This window comes from Bos javanicus, chromosome 4 (assembly GCF_032452875.1).
Source record: "Bos javanicus breed banteng chromosome 4, ARS-OSU_banteng_1.0, whole genome shotgun sequence".
Taxonomy (NCBI): domain Eukaryota; kingdom Metazoa; phylum Chordata; class Mammalia; order Artiodactyla; family Bovidae; genus Bos; species Bos javanicus.
In genome coordinates, this window is record NC_083871.1 from 103,035,601 (window position 1) to 103,048,473 (window position 12,873).

General features: G+C 44.9%; 1 protein-coding gene across 5 annotated transcripts in view; it reads right to left on the reverse strand.

The window, feature by feature from the left end:
- The window catches only part of ATP6V0A4 (ATPase H+ transporting V0 subunit a4), a 70,969-nt gene that overhangs the window by 42,660 nt on the left and 15,436 nt on the right, over positions 1–12,873 (reverse strand). For 3 of the 5 annotated variants that reach the window (XM_061414840.1, XM_061414839.1, XM_061414843.1), the window contains 3 exons: positions 3,451–3,584; positions 1,561–1,639; positions 1,180–1,274 (listed from right to left, as the gene is read on the reverse strand). In XM_061414840.1, coding sequence (XP_061270824.1) covers positions 1,180–1,274; positions 1,561–1,639; positions 3,451–3,567 — 291 coding nt within the window. In that variant the 5' untranslated portion in view covers positions 3,568–3,584. Of the gene's footprint in view, positions 1–1,179; positions 1,275–1,560; positions 1,640–3,450; positions 3,585–5,197; positions 5,397–7,201; positions 7,321–12,873 lie in introns of those variants that run through there. The other 2 variants (XM_061414842.1, XM_061414841.1) reach the window with 2 other exon arrangements.

The window sequence follows — 12,873 nt, forward strand, 5'->3', positions numbered from 1 at the left end:
AAAGATGCTGCTTCTTGGAAGGCAAACTGTGACAAACCTAGACAGCATATTAAAAAGCAGAGACGTCACTTTGCCGACAAAGGGCCATACAGTCAAAAGGTATGGTTTTCCCAATAGTCATGTACAGATATGAGAGCTGGACCATAAAGAAGGCTGAGCACCAAAGAATTGATGCTTTTGAACTGTGGTGCTGGAGAAGACTTTTGAGAGTCCCTTGGACTGCAAGGAGATCCAACCAGTCCATCCTAAAGGACTGAAGAACCCCAAAGAATATTCATTGGAAGGACTGATGCTGAAGCTAAAGCCTCAATACTTTGGCTACCTGAAGCCAAGAGCCAGTTCATTGGAAAAGACCCTGGATGCCAGGAAAGACTGAAGGCAAAAGAAGAGGGTGACAGAGGATGAGATAATTGGATTGGCATCGCCAACTCAGTGGACATGAGTCTGAGCAAATTCTGGGAGACAGTAAAGGACAGGGAAGCCTGGCATGCTGCAGTTCATGGAGTCGCAAAGAGTCAGACACAACTTAGCAACTGAACAACAGTAACCTTTTGACATCCTCTCCCCCTGGCTCACCCTCTCCCCTCGCCCCACAGCCTGCTCTCAAAGCTCCCAGAGGCAAGGCCATGTTTCACCAAGGTGCCTTGTGCACAGCAGATACTCAGTGTTTTACAAAAGCAAATTGACAGAGAAGGGAGAGAAAGAGGGAGGGGTCCTCCAGCCACAAAGGCCTTAGCCAAAGAAAACTGCTACCTTCTCCCACTTGACCTCAGAATCCAATCTGAGGGGATGCCTCAATCCAGAGTGGACCCAATGCATCAGACAGACAATTCAGAAGCAAACCACTGGATCCCACAACTGTACTTCTGGGTATATTTATCCAAAGGAAAGGAAATCATAACTGGAAAAGAAACGGGCATCCCCCTGCTCATCGCAGAATTGTTTACAATAGCCAAGATATGGAAACAACACACATGGCCACCAAAAGGTGCAAGAGTGACTAAAAACTGCATTTTAAAAACTGGGGGGCTTTTCCTGGGGGAGTAACACTGAAAAGTGGACCACCACATAAACCCACCCCCATGCCTTCAGCAATGGGGTAGAGGACCATGAGAGGCTTGCAGGGTTCACAGGAGACAGGCTTCGACACCGTACTCTGTTAAGTCAAAAAGAACCTACCTCCAGGATGATCATTTCCCGTGGGAGAGGGGTCAGCGGGGACTTCTCAGGCACCTGAATCTCAATCTCATCTTGCATCTGATCTTCCAGAAAACCTGAAGGATGAAACCCCACCAGAGAGCGCAAGGTGAGAGTGTTTTCTCACACCTAAGCAATGGGGCCAAGTGGGACTGATGCGTTTCCCAGCTCAGCTGCCTGAATTGCCCTGGCACCTGCCACAGAACCTGGCCCCCATCTCTAACCTCCTCTGCCCCCAACCAGGTCTGTCTCAACCTAGAGTAGCAGTATCACACATAGAGGCAGATTGCAGGACATCACGCCTGCAAACCATCTCCCTCCCTACCAGTGCACATTCAAACTGCAAGCAGAAAACTGGCTTACGCAGGATTCTCTCCAATGATTCACACCTTCTGACTTCATTCACAAATTTCCTCTGGAAGCGGCTCTCTTTCACATTTAACTAGAGGGAGAGGAAAGCCACAAGGCACACATTAGTAGCAACCGCTGGCAACATATTCTCTTTGGCTATTATTAATTATTAATGCTGCAGAATGTTGCTGGGATCATCTTAGGACTAGATACTTCCATGAACAAGACAGGAGAGTTCCAGTCAAAATATACCTTGATATTCTTACCCTCAGTTCCCCAAATGCCACAAGCTCTGGCCCCTGTAAACTTTTCTTAAGTTTTAGCTGCACTTACTATCCAAATTGCTTTGAATTCCTCAATGGAGTCATGAATACAATAGGACCTTGAACATAGCACAGCTCCAAGCAGTGGATCCTGGTCTTCAAGAAAAAGACAGCATCCTTTTGTGCTGGTGACCCCTCAGCTCAGCCCAATAAGTGTTATTAAGGAGCTACCCCATGTCAGGTCCTGAGTTGGAACTAGGGCTGCAAAGACATGATCCTTCTCTGAAGGTCTTAGTTTTGACCGGACCTTAGTGGGAAAATGAGTGGAATTAGTGAGTCCCATTTTCTAAATTGAATTCAAAAGCTTTTGGCGAGGACCTCAACTGCCTCTGGGAAATGATACCCCGATTTACTTAAGACAGTCCTATGGTGACAGACCGGAGAAGGCGATGGCACCCCACTCCAGTACTCTTGCCTGGAAAATCCCATGGACAGAGGAGCCTGGTGGGCTGCAGTCCATGGGGCCATAAAGAGTCGGACACAACTGAGAGACTTCCCTTTTACTTTTCACTTTCATGCATTGGAGGAGGAAATGGCAACCCACTCCAGTGTTCTTGCCTGGAGAATCCCAGGGACGAGAGGCCTGGTGGGCTGCCGTCTATGGGGTTGCACGGAGTCGGACACGACTGAAGCGACTTAGCAGCAGCAGCAGCAGCAGCATGGTGACAGACGGTAAACAGACTTATTATGGTGATCATTTGAAATGTATAGAAATACTGATATCCTGGTATTGTGGTGTGCTAGGAACTACCAGTGTTGTAGGTCAATCATACTTCAAAATCAAAGAAACTCATAGAAAAAAAGATCAGATTTGTGATTACCAGAGGTGGGAGTTGAGGTAACAGAGAAATTGGATGAAGACCGTCAAAAGGTACAAACTTCCTTTTATTAGATAAATAAATTATTATTAGATAATTACAGAAATAATTTTATCTAGTTATGAGATAAATTATTAGATAATTAGATAAATTAGTAGATAAATACGTACTAGGGATATAATGTACATGATAAATATGATGAACACTGTTGTACATTATATGTGAAAGTTGTTAAGACAGTAAATTGTAAGAGTCTTATGATGTAAGTCAAGTCATTATGCCATACACCTTAAACCTATACAGTGTTATAGGTCAATTATCTCAATAAAAATGGGGGTGGGGGGGTGGGAAATACAGTCTAGCTGGAGAATATCACCCTCAAGAGACTGTGGACTCCCAAGATACTTTTTCCTCAAACTAACTGGTCTGGAAGCACTGTTCTTTGCCCTCATAATAAGATTGGCAATCCATGTGCCCACTGGTTATATCAAATGTCTTGAAGAGGTACATAGGAAATAAAGTACAATGTCATCTTTTTTCTTATATTACAGTTTCAAAACATCCCTATAGAGGTGACACATAAGGAGGAAGGGAGAAATGTTTGCAAGTCTGTTGACCAATGTTATCACAAATTCTAGCCAGAAGAACAAGAACCACTGAATTCCATTACTCCAGCCCAGGGCGCTTCTCCCTGACCTTTATTCACCACCAAGAAGTGGAAACTCCACCTTCTTTTGGTCTCCTATGAATGAAGTACTTACATCTTTGAACTGAACCAATCCAAGCTCTCCAAGCTCAGCTACACAGCAGTATGCAGCCTCCACCTGGAGAAAGAGCTGTGACAAACACATTTCCTCACTTCGGAATATGGACGCCATGTTGGCCCAACCTTGGTCTGCGGGACACAAAGATATTTGAGGTAAAAAATGTGTCACTGAGTTATATTAAAATCCAACTGAAGAAAAAAGTGCAACAGGAATCTTTCCTAAATTTAAAAACATAAACAATAAACAACAAGGTACTACTTTTCACCACCTATCAGATTGGCAAAAGATTTAAAAATATGATTAATTAACTCACATTTGGAGAAGGTGTGAGGAAGCAGGCATTTTCAGACACTTGATACTTGAAGTGTACATTTGTAGAGCATTTTTTTGGTATAGCTTTTTTTAGAGAGCAATTTGTCAGTATCCGCCAAACTTTATGTTATTCATACCCATGACACAAGATTTCCACTGCTCTTCACCCAGATAAACTTGGAAATGTAAGGGAAAATGGACTCACAAGGATGTTTCTGACAACACTGTATTTACTAATTATAATAAATGGACCTAACCTAGATATCCATCAACAGGGGAAAGATTAAACTGATACAACAGACAGAACTCTGTGCAGTTAGCAGGAATGAAATAAATCTGTATGTCCTCTATAAGGAAAAAGGATACTCACCTAGAACCCACTCTGACCCAAGACCCTCCAGATTGCCCTACTGCTGCCAAATCAAACTGTCTTCCTCAGATCCTAACATTTTGGAAGAACCATCACATATCCCAGAAGGAGTCCCTTTTCCTTATAATTTTATAATGTATAATCTACTATTTGCAAACACTGGGTTTATCCCCCCTGTTTTAATCCTTCCATTGTCCCATTTTCCCACAGATTAAATTCTAAAACCCTTAATGTAGCCAAGGAAGGGCTGTGTGCATCATCTGGCCTCGGCCCTCCCTTCCCGTTTCCCCGAATTTCTCTGAGAACCTTTGTTCAGGCTTTCCCAAGATTTAGAACCTAAACCCCTTCCTCCCCACCCTGCATCCCCCATACCCCACATACACCTGTCATTTCTCCCTCTTGGGTAAGAATCCTCTTCTTCCATACACCTCTCCCGATCCCCAACACTCAGAGCGAACTAAGCCCCCTTCTTTGTGCTCCTAGAATATGTTGCTTAGTGGCTAAGTCAGGTCTGACTCTTTGCCACGCCACAAACTGTAGCCCACCAGGTTCCTCTGTCCATGCGGTTTCCCAGACAAGAATACTGGAGTGGGTTGCCATTTCCTTCTCCGGGGATCTTCCCAACCTAGGGATCAAACCTGTGTCTCCAGCACAGGCAGGTAGATTCTTTACCACTGAGGCACCTGGGAAGCCCTCCCAGAATATAATCGAATACTGCAATTAATTATCTGCAATTACTTGCTTCCTGTCTGTTCTGCCCACTAGCCAGAAAAGCCCATGAGATCAGAACTGTTTTTCACTCCATCACCCGTCTAGCTCAATCCCAAAGAAGAGGCTCAAAAAACATTTCCGGATTTACTGACTAGAAACAAAAATCTCCTCCGACCCTCCCGAATGAAGAATCTGGTATTCCATTTGTGCCTGCTGACACCCAGATGAATGAATTTTCCACACGGCCGGTTCTAGCAAGCAAGGCAAAGTTTTCATAGAAAAGACACAGAAGAAGACATGAGCTTCCTGCAGACCCAAGAGGACAAGACAGAGACCCTCCCTTCCTACCCCAGCCTTGTCCGAGCCGGTCCTGGGCGCGGGACTCCCGCGGCTTCCTTGGCGGGGCCGGGAGGGTAGGGCTAGCGAGCGGCGGGCGGATGGGACCAGCCCGGGCCGCGGACTCCGCAGGCGACTCCCCCAGCGACCGCCGAGCCCCTCCCGCGGCTTCTCCTCCTCCGGCGCTCGCAGAGCCGGAGGCGGGCTGTGTTGTATCAACACCGGCCTGTTCGAGGCGAGAACGAACCTGCCCCGCCGGCCGGCCCTGCTCACACACCCCCTCCCTCCCCCGCCCAACCTGTGCCCTCGGCCACGACCTTGGGGCCCCAGCGGGGTCAGAGCCTTACTTCTCTAAGGAAGACACTTACCCCCTAGTGAGGGGAGGGATTGGGAAGAGCCGACTTGAGGCCTCAGAAGAGCCCTAGAGATAACCTTCCTGTGTTTTAATATCTGTTGAAGTGAAGTGAAAGTCGCTCAGTCGTATCCGACTCTTTGCGACCCCATGGACTATCCATGGGGTTCTCTAGGCCAGAATACTGGAGTGGGTAGCCTTTCCCTTCTCCAGGTCATCTTCCCAACCCAGGGCATCTTCCCAACCCAGGGATCGAGCCCAAGTCTCCCGCATTGCAGGCGGATTCTTTATCAGCTGAGCCAAATATCTATTGCCTCTGCTGCTAAGTCACTTTAGTCGTGTCCGACTCTGTGCGACCCCACAGACGGCAGCCCATCAGGCACCCCCGTCCCTGGGAGTCTCCAGGCAAGAACACTTGAGTGGGTTGCCATTTCCTTCTCCAATGCATGAAAGTGAAAAGTGGAAGGGAAGTCACTCAGTCGTGTCCGACTTTTCGCGACCCCATGGACTGCAGCCTACCAGACTCCTCCATCCATGGGATTTTTCCAGGCAAGAGTACTGGAGTGGTTTGCCATTGCCTTCTCCGAAAATCTATTACACCGTATTAAAACACTTCTTATCGCTGGAGAGATAACATTAAAAAATAGTTTTGGAAAACCAAAGGGAAAAAAAGAAAAAACACATCACACTCACTACCCTACCAACAATTAATTTACAAAATACTTCAAAAGGAGACTATACAAACCCATCTAAATATATACACTACAGCTAAAATTCAGCTTTATTGTGGCCCAGGTGAGTTGACACAGGCCAGCTGAGTGATGCACCCTTTCCTCACTGAGGACTGCTCTTTCCCGTTTATCTGGGAGAGCCATGAGGGGTGATTCAATGAGGTTTCTCTGCAGGAGCCACCTGAGTTCCCTTTGTAGAGTCTTTTCTCCAGGTGAGGTGAGTAGATCCCCCCACAGCCATGCTGGATGCCTGTAAAATGTACCCTGGAATAAGGAGGGTACCGTTTGGATTTTTTACACTTTATTATGGAAAAATTAAAGCATCTTCACAAATAAAGAAATAGTATAAAGAACCACCGCCCCATGTACACACCACTCAGCAGCAACAGTTGTTGAATTTTGTATCCTCTAATACCTACCCATTTCTCCTACCCACTCTGGGCTATTTTGAAGCTAATCGTATACATCATATTTTTCTTTCAAAATATGTGAATACCAAAATATTCAAAAGATACAAAAGATAAGGATTCTTCTCTGTATATGTTATACACACACACACAATACAATGGTCACATGCAAAAATTCAGTAATAATTTCTTAATATCAAATATCCAATCAGTGTTCAATTTCCCAGATTGTCCGAAATTTGCCTTTTTAGTAAGCCTTTTAGATGATTTTTGTGTATGACCAAATAAGAACCATTGCCTTTGAGAACACAGGGTGAAAATCTAGCTTTCATTGGGAGGAAACAGAGAAGGGTGAATGCAATTTGCAAACAATCAGCTAAGAAGCAGCTGTTTTGCACCCAGGACAGTAGAGTCAGGGCCTCTGAGAGCCCTGGAGGAAAGGTACCGCTTGGGCTTCTTAAGAAGCAGAGCTTGGCTACACCCATCCATCTTAACCCGGCAGACCCATTCAAGAGTCCAGACTCACCTGGGCAAAGCTAGCTTCCAAGGCTGAAAACAGGATTGGCAAACCAAGGCAGGAAGCTCAGAACTGAAAACTAACAAAGGCATTACCAGTGTTGACTCTGCCTCTGCCATCAGATAAGCTCCAGACCAAGGCGAGAGAAGCCCCCGCCCCAGTCGGTGCCTCCCTCTTCTTTCTCACTTCTCCTCCCCACTTCCTTTCTGCTCTTCACCCCAACTCTGAGTGCTATATCTTTTGGTCAGTGGGTGGAACAGTAGCTCTCAAAGGTCCTGGTGCTCAGGAATTACAGAGAAGCAAACACAGAAAAAAGTACATCTTGATGGTTAAGAGCAGAGTTGAGATCCAAACTGCCTGGGTCAGGACCCCATCTCTGCCTTTGACCACATGTGACCTTGGGGAAGCTATTTAATCCCAGGGTCTCAGCGTCCTAGGTGGCACTGGTGGTAAAGAACCCACCTGCCTACTTAAGAGAGATAAGAAACATGAGTTCTGGGTAGGGAAAATCCCCTGGAGGAAGGCATGGCAATCCTCTCCAGTATTCTTGTCTGGAGAAGCCCTTGGACAGAGGAGCCTGGCAAGTTACAGCCCATCAGGTCACAAAGAGTCAGACATGACTGAATGACTATCACTTTCACTTCACTCTCAGTGTCCTAATCTATAAAATAAAATAGGATCTTAGATGTTTATTTAGCGTGTGGAAATATAGGAAGGAGAGATTATTTTCAGGTTTGCTATTTTTTTCTCCTAGAGCCCCAAATCAAAGGTGCAGAAGGCCAGCATGCCTGTATGACACTAGCAGGACTCTAAATTGGCGCAATCGTCTGAATGGGAGTATGCTTGTCCTTTGACCCAGGAATCTCAGAACTCTCAGAAGTTCATCCTAAAAAAATAATCTAAGGATACAAATCAGAATTTAATTACAATCATGTCTATTGTAGCATTGTTTGTAGTAAGTACCTACTTGTAAAAGACCCAAATTCTTTCATCCATTCAGTATTTTTGAGAGTCTGTTATGTGTTGACAAAGGTCCATCTAGTCAAAGCTGTGGTTTTTCCAGTAGTCAATTACAGATGTGAGAGTTGGACCATAAAGAAAGCTGAGTGCCGAAGAATGGATACTTTTGAACTGTGGTGTTGAAGAAGACTCTTAAGAGTCCCTCAAGACTGCAAGGAGATCCAACCAGTCTATCCTAAAGGAAATCAGTCCTGAATAGTCACTGGAAGGGCTGATGCTGCAGCTTAAACTCCAATACTTTGGCTGCCTGATATGAAGAAGTGACTCAATGGAAAAGACCCTGATGCTGAGAAAGACTGAAGGCAGGAGAAGGGGCCAACAGAAGATGAGATGGTTGGATGGCATCGCCGACTTGATGGACATGAGATTGAGCAGGCTCCAGAAGTTGGTGATGGACAGGGAAGCCTGGCATGCTGCAGTCCATGGGGTTGCAAAGAGTCAGACATGACTGAGCAACAGAACAGAACGGATTATGCGCCCTCCTGTTCTGGGCTCAAGGATAGAGCAGTAGATGAGAGACAAGGCCCTGCCCTCATGAAGCTTATGTCCAGATGCAAGGAGACAAACAGTAAATAAGTAATAAGTTAGCAAGATATTGCAGATTACAAAGACTGTAATTATAGAAAGTAGGCTTTAGAGAAATGAAGAGAGATTATTTTAGATAGATGGTCAGGGAAGATCTCTCTCATTTAAGAGGAGATAGCATTTGAGCTGAGGTGTGAAAGATTTTTTAATGGGCTGGTTTTGCAAAAAGAAGCTGCTGGAAGGGTATTCTAGGCAGCAGGAACCTGGATGTGAGAGCAGGGGTGTGACATTGGAGATCGACTTCATCACAATAGCTAGTATATCTACTGAGTTCTTGCCATTGTTTTCATGGCTGTAGAACACAATTAGATACTTTACCTGTATTAGCCCATTCAATTTTCTTAGTAACCCTACGGCAGTGTTCTTATTCTCATGTTACACATGAGGAAATGGAGGCACAAAGAAGCTAAGTCATTTGCCCAAGGTCACACAGTCGCTCGTGACAGGTCATTTGACACAGTGGTTTACATCCACTGCATGATATTGTCTTATGGTCTAAAAAGGCTCACCATATTCAAGAACAGAAAGGAGGCCAGTGTGGCTGGAACATGGGAGGAGTGGGGAGAGGTCATATGAGGTGTGTCAGGTGGAGGCAAGGGCCAAGCCACGTGAGAGCTGATGGGCCAATAAGAAAGTTGGATTTTATTCTAAACACACCAGGAAGCCCTTTGGGAAATTTGAAGCAGGGGAGTGACATTACTTGATTCATTTTTTTTCTTTTTTTTTGGCCTTGCCACGTGGCATGCGGCAACTTAGTTCCCCAACCAGGGATCGAACCTATATCCTCTGCATTAAGAGTGAGGAGTCTTAACCACTGGACCTCTAGGGAAATTCCTAGATTAACAGTTTTAAAATATTACTTTGACTAATGCTTCTGGAAGGATAGAGTAGAAGTAGTTTTACTATCACGAAGAAAAAGTAAAAACCCTGAACATTATATATACAATAAATATTAGAAGGCTCTAAAAGGTACAGAAAAGACAGACTATCTAAGGACCTCCTGGTCTGAGGAACAAGGCTGGGGTGTGTCCTCTGGGTTTTCTTCTGCCTCGTATATTCTAGATGCAGTGCTGCGGAATCCAGCAAGATATGCAGACAAAAAAAGAAAAAATTTCCAAAGTCTGCTCTCTCTAGCCAAAGGAACAGGAAGGGGGCAGGATAGCCAGAAAGACTTTGAGATAGGATCACTCTAACCCAGCCAAACATCCCAGAAAAAAACTGTGGCTGCAGGCCACCATGCCTAGACTTCTTCCCTTACGCAGTTACACCAAAGCCACACCCCCAGGGTAGTGTCAGAGAAGACTAAGTGGGGCGCCGGGACTCCCCGCCCACCTGTAGTAACAAGGCATTCCTGTTAACCTGTGTTGGGATACTGTCAGATGAGACAATCAGAACATTCACCTCTGCCAATTGGTAATGATGCCACCCCTCCACTGGGACGTGGAGGTCACCTGATTGGCCAAGCACTTCTCTGCTCCTCCCAGCCAGGGTGCAGCTGGGGCCCAGGGTAGGTCACCCCAAGTTGTACCTCAATAGCATGTTGGTGGTTCAGACAGTAAAGAACCCGCCTGCAACACAGGAGACCTGGGTTCAATCCTTGGGTCAGGAAGATCCCCTGGAGAATGGAATGGCAAGCCACTCCAGTATTCTTGCCTGGAGAATTCCATGGACAGGGGAGCCTGGCAGACTACAGTCCTCAGGGTCGAAAAGAGTCAAACATGACTGAGCAACTGGCACTCTGTTGAATTAAAGTTACTTAAGAAAGTCAACTCAAGTGGGGCACTTTGACACACACCCCCAGCCAGTCTCCCTGCAAGCAGGAAATAAGTCTCTTATGTGAAAGGTACTCTCTCTCCCTGCCTCTGGAGAAGGACACCCTTATCATCAAAGCCAGGGAACTCAGAAAGCTCAGGTGAACAAACCTTGTGACTTCTTTAATTTACTGCCCCAAGCCCAAACGCTGTCTAGAGTTGTCCCTAGTTGGACACCCCAAATCTTTGTCCTGTCCATTCCTCACAAATACTGTTTCCTCGTCTATAACCACCCACTGGGAGGAACTTTCCAGGATCACTACTCTTGTGCTTTGCGGCCATGACTCGGTAAAATAAGGGTTTCAAGAACATAAGCACTCTGATACCCTGACAGCCAATCTGATAACCAACTAAGTGGGCTACCAAGTGACAGGCTGGGCAAAGGAAAGATTCATATCCTAGAAGGATGAAGGCAGGATGGCACAAGATTTTATGACACGACTCAGAACAGTGCACAACTGAAAACCTAGGGACTATTTATTTTTTCAAATCACGGTTGACTGAGGACAACTGAAACCACAGAAAGTGAAACCTGGGATTAAGAGGGACAACTGCATACAAGTCAACAGCTGATGTCTAACACAGATAAATCAAGAATAGCAATACGAGCATATTGTTTGAACATTCTGAAGGTAAACACAAGAAGAAAAAAGTCAAAAGTAGCTCTTAGGGTGACTTCCCAGCTGGTCCAGTGGTTAAGATTCCACCTTCCAATGTAGGAGGTGTGGGTTTGATCCCTGGTCAAGGAAGATCCCACATGTCTCTCAGTCAAAAAACCAAAACATAAAGCAGAAGCAAAAGTGTTACAAATTTGATAAAGACTTTAAAAATGGTCCACATTAAAAAAAAAAAAAAATCTTTAAAAAAGAAGTCGTTCCTATAGAACAAACTGTAGATGGAGTAGGAGACTTTAGCATTTTTTTTAAATAAATCCTTCCTATTACTTGATTTTTAAAATTTGCATCCATTTATTAATATGAAGACAGTTAAACAATTAAAATCAAAGTTTTAATGGCAATAAAAGAAAATGTGCCAGGGAAGGTACTAGATGCTTAGAATAAAGCAGGCGAAACAATTCTGCTCCTGCGGAGCCCGGGAGAGTCGGACACAGCAATCCTAATTAATGTCAATGGCTAACACACAGATGGTGCTTCCCATGGGCTAATTTAAGACAGAACCCTAAGAAATAGGTAAGATTAGGATCCCTATTTCTTGATTGTTTGTTCTACAGATTCAGAAACTGAGGCAGAGAGAGGGGATCTATTCAAGGTCACTCAGCTAGTAAGTGGTAAAGAAAGGACTTGAACCAAACGATGGCTCCAGAGCTGAGACACTCTCACCTCAGTCATCAAATCATCTAATAACTACAGGGACCAACATGTCATATACTGGGATGAACACCCTGAAGGAGGGTACACGCGGTCTGAGCTGCATAACCAGACCCAGCCTCGACTCAGGGCAGGCATTCTTGGGGAGAGAAGGCAGAATAAACAGTGTAGAGAGAAAGAAGGAGGCCTGTGAGATGAGGCTGGGGAACTGGGAAGGACAAGGAAATCCAGGATCCGTGTTAAAGAAGGTGTCTTTGGGACTTCCCTGGTGGTCCAGGGGCCAAGCCTCCAAGTGCAGAGGCCCAGGTTTGATCCCTGGTCAGGGAACTAGATCCCACACGCTCTAACGAAGAACAAAGACCCTGCATACCTGGTGCAGCCAAAGAAATAAATAATAATTTAAAAACAGATGGTGTCTTTGTCCCGAGAGCAACAAGAAGGCCTAGATAGGTGTGAAGCTTTGAAAGTATATTTCTAATGACAGGGTGGATTGAAGAGGAGGAAAAAATATGAGACTGGAGCAGTGGTCCAGGCCAAAGAGGAAATTTTTTTTATTTTTAATATCCTGTGTGACAGAATGGAAAGCAGACATAAAACACTTCTACGGCATAAAGAAGAAAAGCAATTATTTGACGTGCAGGCTGAATTAGCTGCTATTTTCACTGAACAGCATTTTTTACTTGAAAGAGCAGCTGACAGATTTTGGCATTTGGCAGGCATTTTCTCAAAAGAGGATCCAAATGATTCTGTCACTTCAAAGGAAAACAACTGACAGCATTTGTTGCTGATGATAAAGATACAATTTTAGAAAACTTTTAGCTGCCACCAAGACTTGACAGCTTCCTAAGACTAAAAACTTTTCTGATGGGGCTATTTCTGTTAGGATATTAATAAACATGGTCTTCTCTTAGTGTATCATATTATGAAATATGACAAC